Raw genomic sequence first — 20,541 nt, 5'->3', positions numbered from 1 at the left:
TTGCTTCAACACAAAAATAAAACCCCTCTGAGCACGCACCCATTTGTAACCTACTGTACCACTCTGGAACCCATGTGGGGTATCAGCAAACACTACAATGCCTTCTCAGTGGGGACCCTATCCAGTATTAAATCTTTCCTGAACCATCTCTTCTAGCCTTCGATTAATCCCCTGTCCTCTCCAAGCTCATCATCAGACTCAAACTCCCCACTGACCAGGGCACATCAGCTCAAAGTGACACCACACCCTGCCAGAAAACTGATGCACTACCTGAAATGTATCTCCACTGTTAGTGATCAGCGCCTCCCACGGTACACCATTCAAGGTCCTATATGTTTCTAACATGACATGTGGCAATCATATCTAGTAGAATAAATGCCCCAATAATGACTATGTGGTTGAAACCAGACAAACACTACACTGTCAAATGAACTCACACAGGAAAATGATTAAAAAAAAAAACACCCTTTTCATGAAGTGATCACTTCATATCTGACCTATCAGTCTTCAAGGGAAAGCTGCCCAACACTTTTAAAACACAAGTTTGGGAACTTAATTTGATAACTTTTCTAGATACTGCATGCCATGAGCTAAACAAACACATTGGATTTATGGTTTATTACAGTAATCTATAATCCACTAAAAGTGCCTCCCCTTCTTTTTCTCCCCTACTGTGTCCCTCTACCCTTTCATTTTCCCTGTGACTGAAGAGCTGTTGATAGGCTGATTCATCTTAAAATGTCTCTTGAAATGTGTGCTATTTATGCTATACTATATGTTCTGTCTTTTATTTTGCTGTGACACTGAGCATATTTTCCTGGTGCATACCTGAAGACAGATCTGTGTAATCTGGAAAGTCTGTCTCTCTCTCACACACCCTCCCCCCCCAACAGAAGTTAGTCCAATGAACCAATATTACCTTACCTTCCTTGTTTCTCTACTTGTTTGTATGATTGTAGATTGTCTGAAATCAGGATAATGTCAAGTGCTGGCAACATACTTGACAACAAGTGGTTGCCCATCACATCTAATTTGCTGACAGAAATATGATTTTTCAATGTAGCATCTTTTAACTTTCGAGAGAGTTTTTCAGAGGTCCCTTTACTTACAACAGCAGATTCAATTAATAGTAATGAACTGGAATCCTAAAACAGGGAAAGGAGGAAAAAGTTTTAATGTTAATAAAATTCCATTATAATTTTAATGCTGTCAAGCCAATAAAAATTAATTGTGATTAATTGCACTGTTAAACAATTATAAAATACCATTTATTAAGTATATTGGGATATTTTGTATATTTTCAAATGTACTGATTTCAGTTACAACACAGAACACAAAGTGTACAGTGCTCACTTAATTTTTATTTTTATTACAAATACTTGCACTGTAAAAACAAAAACAAAAGAAATAGTATTTTTCATTTTACTTAGTAAAAAATACTGTAGTATAATCTCTTTATCATGAAAATTGAAGTTAGGAAAGTAGAATTATGTACAAAAAAATTTTAGCCTACATGTCCACTCAGTTCTGCTTCTTGTTCAGGCATTCTCTCAAACAAACAAGTTTGCTTTACTATTTGCAGGAGATAATGCTGCCTGCTGCTTGTTCACAACGTCACCTAAAACAGGAATTTTCATAACACTATCGTAGCTTATGTTGCAAAATATTTGTGCCAGATGTACTAAAAATTCATGTGTCTCTGTTTCAACCATGATTCCAGAGAACATGTGTCCATGCTAATAATGGGTTCTGTTTGATAATGGTCCAAAGCAGAGTAGGTCGACATGCTTCGCATTCTGTAGTTTTTGCATTGGAATGTGGCTCTTTTAAGACTTCTGAAAGCATAATCCTCATCTCTCTTCTCTCAGATTTTGGACAGCACTTTAGGTTTTTGAACCTTGGGTTGAGTACTATAGCTATTTTTAGAAATCTCACATTGGTACCTTCTTTGCGTTTTCTCAAATCTACAGCGAAAGTGTTCTTAAAATGAACATGTGCTGAATCATCATCCAAGACTGCTATAACATGAAGTATGCGGGAGAAGGTAGTTAAAACAGAGGAGGAGACCTTCACTTCTCCCCTAAGGAGTTAATTCACATTTAATTAATGCATTATTTTTAACAAGCATTATCAGCATGGAAGCATATCATCTGAATGGTGGCCAAAGCATGAAGTAGCATATAGATGTTTAGCATATCTGGCAAGTAAATACATTGCAACATCAGCTACAAAAGTGCCATGTGAATGGCTATTCTCACTTTAAGATACCTTTGTAAATAAGAAGCAGGCAGCATTATCTCTGTAAATGTAAACAAAATTATTAGTCTTAGTGATTGCCTGAACAAGAATTAGGACTGAATGGACTTACAGGCTCTAAAATTTTACATTGTTTTTGAGTGCAATTATGTAACAAAAAAAAATCTACATTTCTAAGTTACACTTTCGCGATAGAACAGTGAGATGTCCTATGGCACCTTTATAGACTAACAGATTTATTGGAGCATAATCTTTCATGGGCAAAGACCCACTTCGTCAGATGGATGTAGTGGAAATTCTAGAGGCAGGAATAAATATACAAGCATAAGAAAAGAGTTCCAATCAAGAGTAAGGCTAGAGATAATGAAGTAAATTTGGTCAGGGAGGACGAGGGTCAATTTTGGCAGATGATGTGGAGGTGTGAACACCAAGAGAGGAGAAATTGCTTTTGTAACTGGCTAGCCATTCACAGTTTTTGTTTAATCCTTTGTTTAATCCCATGAAAGCTTATGCTCCAATAAATCTGTTAGTCTATAAGCTCATGTCTACACAGCAAAGTTATTTCAAAAGAATAACCCTTATTTCGAAAGAACTTTCCTAGTGTCTACACAGCCAACCCGCTATTTTGAAATAAATTCGAAATAGTAAAGTGATTATTTCAAATTTGGTAAACCTCATTCTACGAGGAATAACACCACTTTCGAAATAGGGGGCCTCCAGCCTTCCCAGGGTTCCCTGGTGGCCACATGAGCCTAAACTAACAACACTCCTCTCCCTCCCCACTCCCCGGAGCCCTTAAAGGGGTTGACGCTGGCCACAGTGCTTGTGCCAGGTCCAAGCCTGCCAGCCCAGAGCCAGCAGTCACTGCCCCTGACCCAGTAGCCCTAAAACATGAGCCAGCAAGCCACTTGCAGCCAGCCCTCCACTGCTCCCCAGGAGCAGTCTGCCAGTTCACAGGAGCCTGCCAGGGCCCAGAGAAGGCGGGCGCCTTCCTGGTCCAGGGTGGAGATCTTGGACCTTATTCAGGTTTGGGCGGGGATGCCCCCAACGTCCATGATCTCCGCACTAGACGGAGGAACGTGGCCATCTATGGCAGGATAGCTGCCAGCCTGGCCACCAAAGGCCACATGCGAACCCAGGAACAGGTTCACATGAAAATCAAGTTGGTCTGGTGAGACGCTGAGCTTTCCCTTGCCCTTGCTTCCCGCTTCCAGCTCCCTCCTCCCAGATTTCCCCCTCCCCTCTCTCACCCTCTTTTCTCCCCTCTCCCGCCTCCTTTCCCCAGTCTCACTAGAGTTTCATCCCTCCCCCCCAGTTTTGTTAAATAAAGAGAGTTTGTGTTCATGAAAATAAGTCTATTTTATTAGACTTCAGGAAGGGGAATTAGGAAGGAGTACGTGGAAGGACGTGAAGGAGGAATGAGGCACAAGCCCCCAGTGGGGCAGCCCAGGGAGGCTCTTAGTGCTCCTCAGGGTGGAAGCTCTCCCGCAGAGCCTCCTGGATACTGACAGCCCCCCAATGGACCTCCCGGATGGCAGCCTGCAGAAAGTGCAACCAGGCTCAGAGCAATGTGTCCAAGAGAATCACCAGAGTGTCCAGGGGCAGCTCTGGCTCCATGTTGCAGAGTGCTGTGGTGTGAGGGCAACCAGAGCATGCAGAGACAAAATGCTTTGCTGTCCCTCATCAAGGTGGACAAGCAAGCAGGGAAACCTGAGAACTGGCTATCGGGCGGATCCCTTTAAGCACAGACCTCAGATAGCCTCAGGCAGCAACCCCACGCAGTAAGTCCTGACCTGGTGCCCTGCCGAAACTGGTCCAGCAAGCCTTAAATGCGATTCAGAGTCCACTCAGTGTAGACGTGCTATTTAGAAACAGCAAAATGCTATTTCAAAATGCATTTTGTGTGTAGACGCATTATTTCAAAATAGCTATTTCAAAATAACACTGTAGCGTAGACATACGCTAAGGTGCCACAGGACTTCTCGCTGTTGTAGCAGATTCAGACAAACACAGCTACCTCTCTGATTCTTTCCCAATAGAGATTACATTAAAGTAGTTGTATGAAGTAACTTGAAAAATATGGGGGGGTTTGTGTCTCATTTTTACAATGTAAGTATTTGTAATCACAATATACAGTGAGCACTGTACCCTTGGTTTTCTGTGTTGTAATAGAAATCAATATATTTGAAAATGTAGAAAAACATTCAAAATATTTAATCAATTGTAATTGGTAACAGTGTTCTATTTTTAACTGTGATTAATCACATGAATTAATTGTGATTAATTGACAGACCTAAAAGTTATTTACTTTGCATATCAACAGAAAGGAATCTAGTTCTTCAGTTTTATACAAATCTAACTTTTGAGAATCAGCTACTAGTTTTTTTTAAAAAAATTGAAATTTAAGGATGAAGCAGAGTGTTTAATCATCATATGTAAATACCTGAATCTTCGGTACTAACCCAGTTCAGTTTTCAGATACCACAGTCAAGTGTTTGACCATAGATTTTATGGTGGTATTGAGTTTGTAGCATTTGGAACAATGAACTCTTCAATAGAGAGAACATGTCCTACTCTTTAAAGCAGTGCATACATTTATGTTATATGAATGATTAGTAGCAGTAAAAAATTATTAGCAGTAAAAAAATGATACTGTCTCCCTTTTCCCCCTTCTCACAGTCTTTTAATGTATGTATGTTTATTTGTTTGTAGAAGCATGTATCCAGTTTGGAAATCATTTCTAGAAGGCACAATGCAAGTGGCCCAGTCCCGGCTCAATATCTGTGAAAACTACAAAAACCTAATTTCTGAACCAGCCAGGACAGTTAGATGCTTTAAAGAACAGCAGTTAAAAAAGGTATTTTCTTTCTCTCTCTCTCTGTCTCTCTTTTTTTTATAATTTTTCATTTAGAGTTGTAGAGCAGTAGAAATATTTCTAAAGAATCTGCATATTTGTTTTGCTTGTTCAGATGTATTCCTTTGTAGTAGTTAAGCAGCTAGTTTGTGTTGGACCAGTTATTCATAATAGTGGGCTAAATATTCCAGAATGAAGATGTTCAAATTGACTTGAAGGTCCATTAAGGAGACTTTGCAAATCTAATTTCATGCTTTGGCAATCAGATTGAATTGATTCGATAGTGACTCAAATATAGAAAAAGTAGCCTGTTTTGGAAGTGATGTTGACCTTTTCCAAATGATATTTCAATGGAATAGATAAGGATGTTAAGGAACTGGTATGTTGCTAATCATGTATTTGATACAATTTGTATTGACTAAATGATTAGTCAATAAGGGGAGGCTCGCTCCGGGACCACCATGCCTCTGCATTTTAAAGTAAACTAACAGAGGTTGCTCCAGCAGCATCCCCTGTACATGGTGGCTGGCTGCAGACAGGGGCTGCTGCTGGAGTAGCCTCTACCCATGGCCAGCCTGGGCTACTGTGGACAGGGGCTGCTCTGCAGTGGCAGCCCCTGTCCATGGGGAGTGGAGGAGAGGCTCACCACTGGGACCACCATGTACCAGGGCTGCTGGCAGCAGCCTCTGCCCACAGCAAGCCTTGGCCTGCTGCAGTCAGAGGTTGATTTGCAGCAGCCTCCCTTACCCCATCCCCTACCTCTAACAGAGGTGGGGGTGGGGGCGGGAGGATGCACTGTGGAGATAGTGCTGGGGGGGAATCAGTTTATAAGCTGGCTCCCCCTAGCACCAGCGCCTATGTCCCTGCCCTCCTTGTTGCTTCTGTATACAGAGGCAGTGGGGTGGGAGGGCAAGTAGTTGAATACTCCACTCGACTGCCTGGTAAACTTAGGTTTATCAGGTAGTCGGCTCCTGTTCACCCCCGCCCCCACCACTTCTCATACAGAGGCGGGGATGGGGGAAGCGGGTAGTCGAGTACTCCACTCGACTACCAAGTATACTTAGGCTTATCGGGTAGTCAGTTACTCACATCCCTAAAATAGACTGAGTTGCAGCACGTTTTAAACCTGAGGGAATTGCACATGCAGTCTCTAAAGCACTGGTTCTCAAACTTTTTAGCCTGTGGCTCATCCCACTCAAGTCAGACCTTTCTGAAGACTATCAGCCAACTACCCATGATGACAAAATGGTTGCAGGAGCGGATGGGAGGTGCAAGGTCTGGCTGGGAAGTAGGGTGCAGGAGCGAAGTGTGGTTGGGGAAGTTGGTTACAGGAGTGGTCTGAAGGTGGGGATGAGGGTATGAAATCTGCACACATGCAGTGACACAGAATTCCCCCAGTTGTAACCCATGCAATGCACTGGCTTTCAGCTGTTCATTTTAAAATGATTTATATCTTAAGATGTGCAGTCAGAAGAGTTCAGTTTTCATTATATTTTGAATAAAACATTACATGGAGACTGCTTTTATAATTTTTCTAAAATGTCTGTTTTGACGTGCAGGACTTTTGTTCATATAAGGCTAAATATTTTTTTTCATGTTCTAATGAACTGTGTGTTATGATGAGAAACTAATTATGGATCTTAGTGTCCTGCAGGGTGAAAGTAGTTGTCATTTGAGGATTGCCTTAAAATGAAGTTTTCAAGAGGGAGTACAAAATGTAAATATCTGTATTGGATTGAGCAGTTTGTATCTAGAAGTTAGCAAAAATGCAGCTGTGATATGCACTTCATGTAAGATAGGCTCAGCGCAGGGCAGTTAGGAAGTAAAGTAAAGGGAGTGCTGTTTGAACACATTGCAGCTGTCCAAAAAATCTATCTGTGGTTCAGAATTCTGTATTATGCCATTTAACAATAATGATGCCATTTAGTAATTTAGAGAAGGATTACACTCAAGTTCTTTATTTACGTTGTTTCCCGAAGTTTGTTTGTATAGCCTTTGTCATGTTTAATTTGGAGTATTCCAGAGCCTTTCTATCTTAGTCCTTGTCTATACTTCCAAGAAGATTGATTTTCCAGGGTTCAATTTAGCACATCTAGTAAGGACCTGCTAAACTGAATGCTCGGGTGCTCCTGTTGACCCCAGTACTCCTCAGAGTCATGAGAGGTAAAGGAAATCAATGGGAGAGTTTCTTTCTCCACCTCCCACAGTAGGGCTACTCAGAAATTTAGTTTAAGATATGTTGACTCCAGCTTCGCAATTCTCATAGTTCAATTTGCATATCTTAAGTCTAATTTCTGGCGTAGTAAAGACCTGGCCTCAAAGATGCCAGAGTTGCAGTGTTAGCTAAAATGATCTGACATTCCATGCTGTAACTTTTTTCAAGATTTGAGGCAAGTGAGCTACAGGAGAGCCCAGATGCCTGACCTCCTGGTTTGGCAAATTCCCTTGTTCGGGACGACTCCAGTTCAAAGGCTGCTGGACCAGGGCAGAATTATCAGTTGTATTCTTTCTTAGATTCAGAGAGAGTATATATTTTTTTCTTGGCTTTCAGTTTTGGAGGAAAAGAAATGAGATTCTCAATTTTTGCAAGTGTTCTACTAGTATAATAGCCTACTGCTAACTTTTTGAAAACAAGTTCTTTCACTATGTTCTGTCCAGTAAACTATTTGCATCCGTCAGATAATATTTTCGGTGCTGCAGTGCATGGTTTTAAATAAATCATTGGTTGAGCTGGGAGGAAGACTATATAGTAGGAGTATGAAATGTTTGTGATTTCTTAAAAACTAAAATGGAATATAATAGTTGCATTAATTTACAGTTGTTAGTGCTAACTTTTTGGTGCTTATCCTCAATGTTAGAAATGATAGCATCCTTTCTATGATCTCTTAAGCTACAGAAGTACAAGCGGAGTTACGCTTATTTGAAGTCAATAGTCTCTAGGGCAGGGGTCTCCAAACTACGGCCCGGGGGCCGGATGCGGCCCGCGAGGCCCTCTCATCCGGCCCGTGGAGACCTTTTTGGATTCAAAGGCAGAAGAAGTGAGATTGTTTCAAAACCCATTTGAAGCAGATGTGGCCAGTTGCCCAGATGAACTGCAGCTGGAAGTCATTGAGTTGCAAGCAAATGACCTCCTTAAGGACAAGTTCAAAATAGGACTGGTGGGTTTTTACCAGTTTTTGCCCAAGGAAGACTTTCCTAATGTCAAAACTTTTGCATCAAGGTACCTTTCAATCTTTGGAACAACATACCTGTGTGAACAAACATTTTCAAGAATGAAATATGTGAAGAACAATTTGAGAACAAACTTGTCCGATGATAATCTCAGGTCACTGTTGATGTTAGGGACAACAAATCTAAAGCCAGAAATGTCTGCTATTTTGGCATCCAGGAAACAATTTCACCATTCACACTAATACAGGTGTTCATGTGTAGTGTATGAATGTGTTATTAAATAATAACTGAATAAAATAATATTAAATACATAATTAAAAACAACATCCATGTTTTGATTGTTTTTTATTTGGACCTCAAGTGTGTAGTCGGCCCCCGAACTGCTGTTTGATAGTTAATGCGGCCCTCGGGCTGAAAAGTTTGGAGACCCCTGCTCTAGGGGTATGTCTACACTACCACCCTAGTTCGAACTAGGGTGGTAATGTAGGCAACCGGAGTTGCAAATGAAGCCCGGGATTTGAATTTCCCGGGCTTCATTTGCATAAAGCCGGGCGCCGCCATTTTTAAATGTCCGCTAGTGCGGACTCCGTGCTGCGCGGCTACACGTGGCACGGACTAGGTAGTTCGGACTAGGCTTCCTAGTCTGAACTACCGTTACTCCTTGTGAAATGAGGAGTAACGGTAGTTCGGACTAGGAAGCCTAGTCGGAACTACCTAGTCCGTGCCACGTGTAGCCGCGCGGCACGGAGTCCGCACTAGCGGACATTTAAAAATGGCGGCGCCCGGCTTTATGCAAATGAAGCCCGGGAAATCAAATCCCGGGCTTCATTTGCAACTCAGGTTGCCTACATTACCACCCTAGTTCGAACTTGGGTGGTAGTGTAGACATACCCTAAGTCATTTTCTAATTTCTCTTTTGGCTAAAGTGCCTTTGGCATTCCCATACTACATCTGGGTTATTGCAGCTAATTTCCTTAGTAAGTGCTTTCAGATCTTGTAAAGAGAACATTTTAAACAGAGAGACCAGGTGGGTGAGATATGTAAAGTCATTTTTTATTAAACTCTGCAAATTTTAAAAAATTGTGAATTTAATGGTTGTTCTTTAAAAGCAGTTAAGATAAAAAGATGTTACTTCTTTGTTTTGAATCATTTTAAAAGGTGGACAGAATTTGTAGTTAGCCTAAAGGGACTTATTGAGCATATGGATCTGTGCAAGATTTATTGAAAAATAACAGTAAAATGATGTTAATTCTATTATAATCTTGTTTGTTGCATTCTGTGCATTCTGTTTTGTAGTGTGTAGACCAGTTGACAAAGATCCAGGCTGAATTACAAGAGACTGTAAAAGATTTAGCTAAGAGCAAGAAGAAGTACTTTGAAACTGAACAGATGGCTCATGCAGTGCGGGAAAAAGCTGATATTGAGGCCAAGTATGTTCTTATTATAGCAACTCTATAAATAATTGTGTGTGTAAACATCATATTTCTATTAATCATTGCACTCAGTTATGTTGTAAGAGCAGGATTCTACTTCTCAATAAAGCTTGTGTTGAGGTTTTCCTTACTTTGCTTTCATACATCCTATTGATTGTTTCAAGCATGCATTTTGCTTCAGAGTTGAGAATTGTTTGGGGAGTGTTTGTTTTGCTTTTCTGAAGTTATATCTTGGAGGTTATAGCTTTTTAATGCTTCTGTCCTGTGGAGGTAATCTTACCTCTTTCTTTCACTAAAACATACAACTTGCATGTTTCCATTTTGGGCTTTGGCCTGTATTTTTTCACTGTTTGTTGCAATATTTCTATTTTGAAACATCCCTCAAATTTGTTCTCCAAGAATGGAAAAGTTGCATACATGGCATCTTTAAAAACAAAAGTGAAGACCTGAGACTTATCTTAATTTAATGCAGAATTCCCTTTGAGGGAGATTCCAGAGATAGTGGTAGGTGGAGTAAGTCATCTTAGAGCCATTCTGCCAGAGAGCTGGAAGGGAGCTCCAGAGACCCTGGAATTGCTGTGGAATCAGAGGGGATTCATATTGAATGGTCAGGTCTTCCTCAGATCTCCCTGGATCCTAAAGGCCAATTATCTGCTCCTTCAGTAGCAGTCCCAGCTTTGTAGAGCTTTCCTTCTCTTGCCACTTCATGGCATCATGATCAAGTATAGCGAAAGTCAGTGTTTTTATCAGTTTTACTTATGAAATTTTAGAAGGCTTTTTAAAAAAATTGAATAAAGTTATTTTACTAAGGAATAATTTTTACATGGATGGATGCTTTAGTTCTACCAAAACACAGTTTTTGATGTTCTCTTTGTATATAACTGTTCTTTAAGGCTGTTATTTTACTCCGTTTCAGAGGGGTAGCCCAGTTAGTCTGTAACAGGAAAAACTTAAAAAACAACAAATAGTCTACTAGCACTTTAAAGACTAAAAAAACCATGTAGATGGCATCATGAACTTTCGTGGGCAAATCCCACTTCAGAAGTGGGTTTTTCCCCACAAAAGCTCATGATACCATCTACATGGTTTTTTAGTCTTTAAAGTGCTACTAGACTATTTGTTGTTTTTTAAGATTTTACTCAGTGTCAGATGTCATCTTCTTGGATGATATTTATGGATACTTGTTTCTCTTAAGTGATGTAAACCACAAGGTGAAATTTACAGTTATTAGATAATGTTTTATTTATGAAAACATTGATTGTTTTGATCTCTTCAGGGTTAATATGTTTCAGAAAGCTCTGATTTAAAGCAATTGCTCATATTGTTTGTTTTATAGTCTATTTTGCCCGTATGGTATAAACTCAATAATGTTGGAGAATTCAAGTGTTCATCATTTTAGTTAAATTTTCTTTCATAACTCATTGTGAATGAGTTCAGTGTTCTCAAGATGCTTATATAGCCTCTAGCTTTTTTTAAATGATTAAACTGAAAAAAATACACAAACATGCTGATTCCTATCCTCTGATTCAAACTTTCAAAATTAGGGTTAAGCTTGCCTTCAAAAAAAATTCATTCAGCCTTACCTGAGTTGATTGGTGGTATTTTTCTAATGAGGCAGTGATGCAAGATAGATAGCTTAAGTTTGCAAGTCTGGTTGCAAATGTAAGGCTTTCAAATAGCCATTAAGTAACAGACAACAAAAGAACTTCCTGAGTTTTTGTCACGAGAGCTTTCTGGTGTGTTGTATTTAATCATTGTTTGAAAATTAATTAGTGTAAGACTGAACAAAACATATCAGAATATTCAGTGAAGATAGTTGATTATAAGAACATAAGAATGGGCATACTGGGTCAGACCAAAGGTCCATCTAGCCTAGTATCCTGTCTGCCGACAATGGCCAATACCAGATGCCCCAGAGGGAGGGATCACAAAAGGTAATCCTCATGTGATCCCTCCCCTGTCACCCACCTCCAGAGAAAGAGGCTAGGGATACCATTCCTACCACTCCTGGCTAATAGCATTGATGGACCTAACTTCCATGAATCTATCTAGCTCTTTTTTGAATCCTGTTAAAGTTCTAGACTTCACCACAGCCGCTGGCAAGGAGTTCCACAAGTTGACTCTGTGCTGTGTGAAGAAAATCTCCCTTTTGTTTGTTTTAAACCTGCTGCCTGTTAATTTAATTTGGTGACCCCTAGTTCTTTTATTGTGGGAATAAGTAAATAACTTTTCCTTATTCACTTTTTCTACACCAGTCATGATTTTATTAGACCTCTGTCATATCCCCTCTTAGTCTCTTCTTTTCTCAGCAGAAAAGTCAAAGTCTTTTTAATCTCTCTTCATATGGGACCTGTTCCAAACTGCTAATCCTTTTTATTGCCCTTTTCTGAGCCTTTTCCAATGCATGAGGCGACCACATCTATATTCAGTATTCAAGATGTGGGGGTACTATGGTTTTATATAGCGGCAATAAGATATTTTCTGTCTTTTTCTCTGTCCATTTTTTAATGATTCCAAAGATTCTATTTGCTTTTTTGACTGCCACTGCACACTGAGTGGAGTTGTTCAGAGAACTATCCACAATGACTCCAAGATCTTTCTCTTGAGTAGTTGTAGCCAAATTAGTCCCCATCATATTATATATATAGCTGGGATTATTTTTTTCAATGTGCATTACTTTATATTTATCAATATTAAATTTCATTTGCCATTTTGTTGCCCAATCACTTAGTTTGGTGAGATCTTTCTGAAGTTCTTCACAGTCTGCTTTGGTCTTAACTATCTTGAGCAGTTTGGTGGTATCTGCAAATTTTGCCACCTCACTGTTTACCCCTTTCTCTAGATCATTTATAAATAAGTTGAATAGGATGGGTCCCAGGACAAACCCTTGGGGAACTCCACCCTTTGTTTCCTGTCTTTTAACCAGTTATCAATCCATGAAAGGTCCTTCCCTCTTATCCCATGACAACTTACTTTACTTAAAAGCCTTTGGTGAGGGACCTTGTCAAAGGCTTTCTAGAAATCTAAGTATTCTATATCCACTGTATCCCCCTTGTCCACATGTTTATTTGACCTCCTCAAAGAACTCTAGCAGGTTAGTAAGGCATGATTTCCCTTTACAGAAACCACATTGACTTCCCCCAACAAATTATATTCATCCGTGTGTCTGACAATTTTATTCTTTACTATAGTTTCAACTAATTTGCCCGGTTCTGACACTAGACTTACCAGTTGTAATTGCCAGGATAACCTCTACAGCCCTTTTTAAATATTGGCGTCACATTAGCTATCTTCCAGTCATGAGGTACGGAAGCTGATTTAAAGGATAGGTTACAAACCACAGTTAATAGTTCCACAATTTCCCGTTTGAGTTCTTTCAGAACTCTTGGATGAATGCCATCTGGTCCAGGTGACTTGTCACTGTTTATCCAAACGAGCTTGTTCAATGTACATAATCTCTTCCTAGAACCCCTAATTTGTACTCTTAAATTTAAAAAAAAAACTTAAAAATGCTGTTGAATTATTTTATTATATTTATTTAATCCAAATTTTTAAAAGAAAGCTTGTTCGTATAGCTGTGTGTCCCAGAGAGAGCTTCTGATATTAATCTATTCTATTGATTTTTATTACAGGTCAAAGCTTAGTCTCTTTCAATCAAGGATAAGTTTACAGAAAGCAAGTGTAAAGGTGAGTTTAAGAATAATTGATCTACCCAGAAAAACGACAATAAAGCAATATGTCACTTAATTAATGCCTTGAATCTATAGAGGTCTTATATTTTATCAGGCATATTGTCTTTAAAACAACTAACCAGTTGGTGCAGAATGTCTTTCCAGAATAAAATGTAAGCACATGATGAATCTGTTCAGTCATTCACAAATTTGTGCTAGAATTTTTGCCTAATGAGAATTATAATTAAATGTATATGTACAAATAATATAAATATTTTTCAAAACTGCATCAACAAGTCCATCTAAAAGCCTATATATTTTAATGCTTTGCTCATAGTATAAAAGTACAAAATCAGCTGCCTTGCATTTTAATTTCTTTTTTAAAAATATAGTTAAAAGCACGACGGTCCGAGTGTAATTCAAAGGCTACCCATGCAAGGAATGACTACCTTCTCACGTTAGCAGCTGCTAATGCACACCAGGATCGTTACTATCAGACAGATTTAGTGAATATTATGAAGGTAAGGGAGTTGTAATGTAATTTGATTTTCCTTATTGGGGGTTGTAATGAAGATTCATGAAGTATAAACTTTGTTTTCATGAAATACACATGGTGACATCCATATACTTTTATTCCAAAATGCCAGCATTGGTCACAATATTAACCATCCTCTAAGTTCCTAATCAGCATCAGCTCTGAAATAAGAGGATTTTGGGGGAAACTGATGATAGTCACATAATTTGATAATGTTCTTTCCAGTTCACTAGAAGCTACTAGAGTTAGACATTTTTTTAAATCAGCGGATCCAGATAACTTGCATCCAATTATTTTAAAATAGCTGGGTAAGGATTTTGCTGAATCTTTACTGTTGATTTTCAAAAAGTCTTGGAGCACTGCATAAGCTAGAGAGGACTTGAGGCAAGCTAGTGTTGTGCAAACATTTTAAAAGGGTAACAGGATGACCTGGGTAACTATAGGCTTCTCAGCCTGATATTAATCCCTGGAAACATAATGGAGCTGCTGATACAGAGTTTGATTAATAAGGAATTAAAGGTGGGTAATATAATTAATGTCAATCAGCATGGGTTTTATGGAAAATACATCCTGTCAAACTATCTGGATACCTCTTTGGATAAGATTACAAGTTTGGTTGATAGAGGTAATAATGCTGATATACTAGAATTTGACTTGGAATTGCATGATATTTTGAGTAATAAACTAAAACTATATACCAACACACACATTAAATGCATTAAAAACTGGCTTGCTAATTGATCTCAAAATGTAATAGTAAATGGAAATCATTGATTGTATGTGTTTCCATTGGAGTGTCTTAGAGTATCTTTATCCATTATCTGGAAGAAAACAAAATCACTGATAACACTTACAAATGACACAAAAATTGGGAGATGGTGTATAGTAAAAGAGGATGGGTTACTGATTCAGAGCAAGCTGGCTGAGCACATGGTAAACTGGGAACAAGGAAACGTGTTTTAATATAAATAACAGTAAAAGTTTTGTTATCCAGCACTCATGAGGAATGGGGGTTGTTGGTTAATCAAATGTGCTGGATACTCAAGCTTATTGCTCTGCCCTGTCCCCTACCCAGAGGAAAACGCAGTGATGAATCCCTGCACCTTTGGGCATACCTGCCATCCCTTACTCTCAGAGCCATCCTATGCAGCTGTCAGATGAGTGAGCCAACTTCTTGGGAGGCTTTCAGCAGAGTCAGCTCCCAACAGCTTGAGGCAGGCTGTCGGGGGAGGAGGCAGCTAAGGATGACGGCAGCCAGCGGTGCCAGCTGTCATAAGCACTGCAATGGCCAGAGGCATCAAGCCAGCTGGTTGGACAAGTGGGAGTGGGGCTCACGTGCTCGAAGTCAGGGGGTATGGTGTCTGGGGGCAAAGCCAGTTAATTGAGTTTTCCAGATATTCAAATGCCAGCTAACAAATCTTTTACTGTACGTGCATGTAGGAACAAAGCATATAGGTGTTGTTTACGTAATGGAGGCTTCTATCCTGGGAAAAAGTAACTCTGAAAAAGATTTGCAGGTGGTGATGGATTATCAACTAAATTCTAGCTGTAGTGTGATTCTGTGGCCAAACAAGCGAATGCAGTCTTGGGGTGCGTGAACAGAGTCTGTTTGACAAACTTACAACTTAGTGCTTGACTACTATGTCCAGTTCTGGTATCCACAAAGATGCTGATAATTGGAGAGGGTTCAGAAACAAGAAAGATGAAAGGCTTAGAAAGTCTGATTTAGTGATAGACTCAAAGAGCTCTATCTCTTCCACTTAACAGAGAATATTAAGGGATGAGTTGTTTACAGTCTGAAAGTGTCTGCATGGAGAACAAATATTTAATAATGGGTTCTTCAGTCCAGCAGAGGAAATGTATTAACATGATTCAATGTCTGGAAGTTGAAGCTAGACAAATTCAAACTGGAAATAAGTGGCAAATTTTTAACTGGTTAATCATTGGTTAAGTTCACTTAGGCTCTTGGTTTATTCCCTATCACTGATGACTTTTAAGCTAAGGTTGGATTTTTAAAAAAAAAATATTCTAACAATAATTTTAGGAAAGTTCTGTGCTGCACAGGAAGTCAGACTAGATTGTCATAATAGTCGCTTGAAATGGCCTCAAAAGCTGTGAATCTATAATTTTTTTCCTTTCCTAAGTTTCCAGTCTCCATTGCTATGGGACATAATGTTCATAGTTTGCTTTTAAAAAGGATGCATCCTGGATATGACTGTCTTAAAAAAATTGGCAGGTATTTATCTGTTGCATAAACATTAATGATTAGACATTTGTTGTCTCAAGTGGAAATTAAACCCATATGGTCTACTAGACAGCTAGGAAAAGCTACCAAATTAACACACCTGCAGGGTATGTCGCAAATACCAACACTCTCCAACAGGTTCACCAAATACATACGGATTCAAGAATTGTCCTGAAGGCAGAAATCAACCAGAATAATTAGTAGTCTTTGGCAATCTAAAGTATTACCAATGTCCAATTTTATGTGTGTCTAACTATGAAATTAACAAATTGCATTTTTGCACACTTTATTTGGCAAAAATTTAATCTTCAGATTAAAAAAATCCCACAAAACTGCAGAACATTTCACTGATACATTCATTGTTTGTTTTTGAAAGCCGAGCTTTTAAGAATGGGGAAGATTCGCTAGTTGGCCATCATCCTGTTGTGGATTTCTTAAAAGCAATGTGTCTTATATGCTACTTTTCTAGTAAAGTTATTTTTAAAAAGCAGTTTCAGGTATAAAAGTAGTTCATATTGTTTTTATGTTTATTATTTGGAATTAGTCAATATGGATTTGACTAGTAGCCTTTGTGCTTACTATAACTGATGTTTATACATTTTCTGTTTATATTATTCAAAAGGCTTTAAAATGTTTGCTAATTATACATTACTCCTGTGTAAGAATGTAAAGTTCATAGTTTACTTGCAAATGTTTCAAAGACTAGTTCTTTTAGTGTGTGATACTGGCTTCTTGTATGTTTTTAGCTTTAATCAGTTCATTGTTTCCAGAATAAGAATTTGCACTGTCTATTTTTATTGGTGAGATAGTGGTCTGCTTATCTATTTCACAGTGCACTCATTTGATGCCTGACTTGCTTGGCTGGAACGCATCCAGTCTGTTGTACTAAGTGCTGACTTACAGTTTTTAGAGTTACTACTATGTGCAACTGCCACTGCAGTGACCTTGCAGTTTCTAAAGCTTTGTCTTCCTTCCCTTCAAAGCTTGCTGTTTTGTTCTTTTTTATTAAACCAGTTTTATGTTATTTGCTAAAGGTATAAAATACATGGCCAGTTATCTTAACTAACTATTCTATTCATTTATATTTCTTTTGCATTACAATGCATAGTTTCGTCTAATGAGAATGTGGGTTAAGTCATACCATTCTGAATATGGCAGCTTGAGGTGTGATTTTAAAAGGTTTTTTTTAAATATGCTTTTAAGAAGGCTCTTTCAATGTACATAATGTATCTGCCAGAGTCTAGATGCATGTACAATTTGAAAGACACATTTCATGAAATAAATTATTTGTAAACTTAAGCTTGCTACAGAGATATACAAAGAACCATGCGTAATTATGCTTATTTCTTCCTTGTATTTGAACAGGGATGGGCTATCATTTTTAATGGGGAGCCACTCCACAATCTGCACTTTTGTGGAGGGGGTACAGGGTCTGGGATGGAGGTTGGGTGCAGATGGGGTAGGAGACTGGGGTGCAAGAGAGGGCATGGGGTCTGAGAGGGAGTTTGGGTGAAAGAAGGGGTTGTGATATGGGGCAGAGGTACAGGGTGCAGGAGAGGATTCTAGTCAGGAGGAGGGGCTCTAGCAGGGGATGCAGAGTGTGGGAGGGAATTGTGACCTTGAAGAAGGAGGTGCAGAGGGTTTGGGTGGTGTCCTGGGACAGGGGAATGAAGTGCAGGATCAGAAAGGGGGTATAGATGTAAGAGAGGATTCTGGCCTGAGGGAGAGGTGAAGGAGGGGGTGCAGGGTCTGGGAAGGAGTTGTGACCTGGGAGAAGGAGGGAAAGGAGTATAGGGATTTGGATAGCAGCCTGGGACAGGTAGTTGGGATGCCAGAGGCAGGCTCTGGCTGGTAGGTGCTTACCTAGGCGGCTCCGAGCCAGCAGCTATGCAGGAACCTGAGGCAGGTGAAACTGGCCAATGGGAGCTGAGAGATTTTGCTGGGGGGAGGGAGGCAGAGAAGTGTGCAAAGTCTCCCTGCTCCTTCCCCCAGCAATCCAGAGTGGAGAGCAGCTGGCTGTTTAAAGCGTGAAATTCTCTCTGCCTAAGGGTCCTAGCAAGGCGTACACTGGCTGGATCTGATGGCTTGTCAGGCTGCATCTGGCCTACTGGCAGCCTCTTGCCCACCTCGTGTTAGATGCACAATTAGGGATTGAGGATCTTATGGGGGGGCTGGGAGCTGCTCAGCCTCCACTCTCCTCCAGGTGGGGGAGGGGCACTGGGAGCTGCCCCTAGCCTTCTGACTGGCTCGCACACTCTGGCACCTGGGGCTCTCTGGTCCAGAAACATCCATGATCCTGCCGGACCACGGATGTTGCCGGACCAGGGAATCCCAGATTTACAAGGTTCAACCTGTATGTCTTTGGAACTCTTGGATGAATGTCATTGGGCCTAGTGATTTATTACTGTTCAGTTTATTTTTAAAACTTTCTCTATTGAGACGACAACCTGGGACAGTTCCTCAAATTTATCATCTGAAAGAGTGACTTGGGTATCTCTCCCCTATCCTCTTCAGTTGAGATGCATGCAAAATATTCATTTAGCTTATCCACTAAGCCTTGTCTTCTTTGAATGCTACTTCAGCACTTCAGTCATCCAACGGACTATTTGGTAGGCTTCCTGGTTTTGATGTACATTACAAAACCCACCAGATCAATTATTAGGTATTCCCCCTGCCCAAGGATGTTAGTTAGAATTGTTATGTTTGCTATTACTGAGCTGTTCAGCTCTATTCTCCTCTTGGACCAAATTTTATACTCTACTTCGGACTGAATCAAGAATTGTCTCTTCCCTTGTGGGTTCTAAATTAGCTGCTCCAAGAAGCAGTCATTTGTGGTATTTATAAATTTAATTTCGACAACATTTTCTGCAGTGGTGTGTTTTTTGTATGTGTGTTTGTTGTTGTTGGTTTTCTTGGGGTAAAAAACAAAACAAAAAAGTGCCGGTAATCCAGGGGAGAAGTTGTTGAGCAAAAAAGGCGGTGGGGCTGGCGTTGACCTTTTAAGACATGTAATCCAGCTGGCTGTTGGCCATTTTCAGTACGGAGGTGCCGATATACTCTGTTCTTTCCAGGTAAGCTCTGACTGGAGCTACTGGTATTGTGTACCAGGTACTACCGTCACAAAAAAACCCCCACTGATTTTCTGAGAGGACATATATATAGCAAGTTAGTATGAGGATAGTTGGAATCTCCCATTATTACTGCATTTTGTAGCCTCTCTAAATCTTCTGACCCATTTCAAAGTCAGTGTCCCCATACATGTCAGGTGGTCAATAGCATATATTTACTGATACAATTTCTTTGTTTTGGGGACTTTTTTGAGCATATATGTCAGAATAAAAACCATCATTAAAAAATTCCTTTCCCAGTTTGTCAAACCTCACAAGGTTGGTAGCATTAATAATTAAAGCACTTTTCTCCTCTAGTTAGAGCTTCTGTTGTGCACTAAATATTATGGTCTTGGCTTTTGGAGGAATTGGGGAGAAAGGGAATTCAATCAATAGATAGAATATTTGATATTCTTGGGGGGGGGGGGGAGACACTCACCTGTTAAGTGCCTTCCCTATTTACTCTATACTTTCTGGCTTTTTTGCTATGGGGAAGTGAAATAGTTTAGATTGTCTAGTGCTTGATTTAAATAAGAAACCAGTTGTACACAATTTGAACATTCTGTTTTTACTTCTGTTTTATCTCCAGTGTGTTTTGGTATCGTTTCTTTAGTTTGAAATGGCAACATTTCATAAAACATTGGTAATAGTTTGCTGCCTAACCCCACATGTCTCTGAAACTGGATCTACTACTATTAATTGAAGGTGCAATGACAGGCCATAAGGAAAGAGGCAACCTCTGGGGCTCTGTCTGCACTAAGCATGTTTTTCAAAGACTTCCCCTAATGCTAATACCAGTTTATCTCTTTCGTTATTGGCAACTTTGGGAGCACCATGTCATATAAACCTGTTCACAATAGGAATGTGAATGGTTACCCAGTTAACCCTTAACTAGTGAGGGTTGTTGTTCTGGATAACTGGTAGAAGATGGTGCCTCCCCAACTTCTCCAGCCCCTTCTCTCTCCGCCCCTCCTCCCCCCCGCAGGTTACACGCTGGCTCCCAGCTGCCACTCCCGCTGCCGGGTAGGCTTCACTGCAGTGTATGTAAGCTTATTCTGCAGAGCATACAGTACGTGAAACAGCTAGGATTTTTCGCAGTTACACAGTTCATTTTTAAACGACTTTTTACATCCCTGATTCACAGCAGTTCTAGCTGACGTTTAAAACTTTCTTAATTGCCAGTTAGTCTATGCTAGGACTCGAGATTTTGCTAAGATAGGAACTCTGAACTGGTTTAGCAATTATAGAAGGGTCCTCAAGGGCCGCCAT

General features: G+C 39.8%; 1 protein-coding gene across 5 annotated transcripts in view; it reads left to right on the top strand.

Moving 5' to 3' along the window:
- FCHSD2 (FCH and double SH3 domains 2) overlaps positions 1-20,541 on the top strand; it is a 264,319-nt gene that overhangs the window by 144,008 nt on the left and 99,770 nt on the right. For all 5 annotated transcript variants that reach the window (XM_075919548.2, XM_075919550.2, XM_075919549.2 and 2 more), the window contains 4 exons: positions 4,969-5,113; positions 9,578-9,711; positions 13,347-13,401; positions 13,778-13,906. In XM_075919548.2, coding sequence (XP_075775663.1) covers positions 4,969-5,113; positions 9,578-9,711; positions 13,347-13,401; positions 13,778-13,906 — 463 coding nt within the window. The remainder of the gene's footprint in view (positions 1-4,968; positions 5,114-9,577; positions 9,712-13,346; positions 13,402-13,777; positions 13,907-20,541) is intronic.

This window comes from Pelodiscus sinensis, chromosome 1 (assembly GCF_052426305.1).
Source record: "Pelodiscus sinensis isolate ZL-2025 chromosome 1, ASM5242630v1, whole genome shotgun sequence".
Classification (NCBI taxonomy): domain Eukaryota; kingdom Metazoa; phylum Chordata; order Testudines; family Trionychidae; genus Pelodiscus; species Pelodiscus sinensis.
The sequence above is the reverse complement of the archived record's forward strand: the minus strand, read 5'-3'. Positions and strand labels throughout refer to the sequence as shown.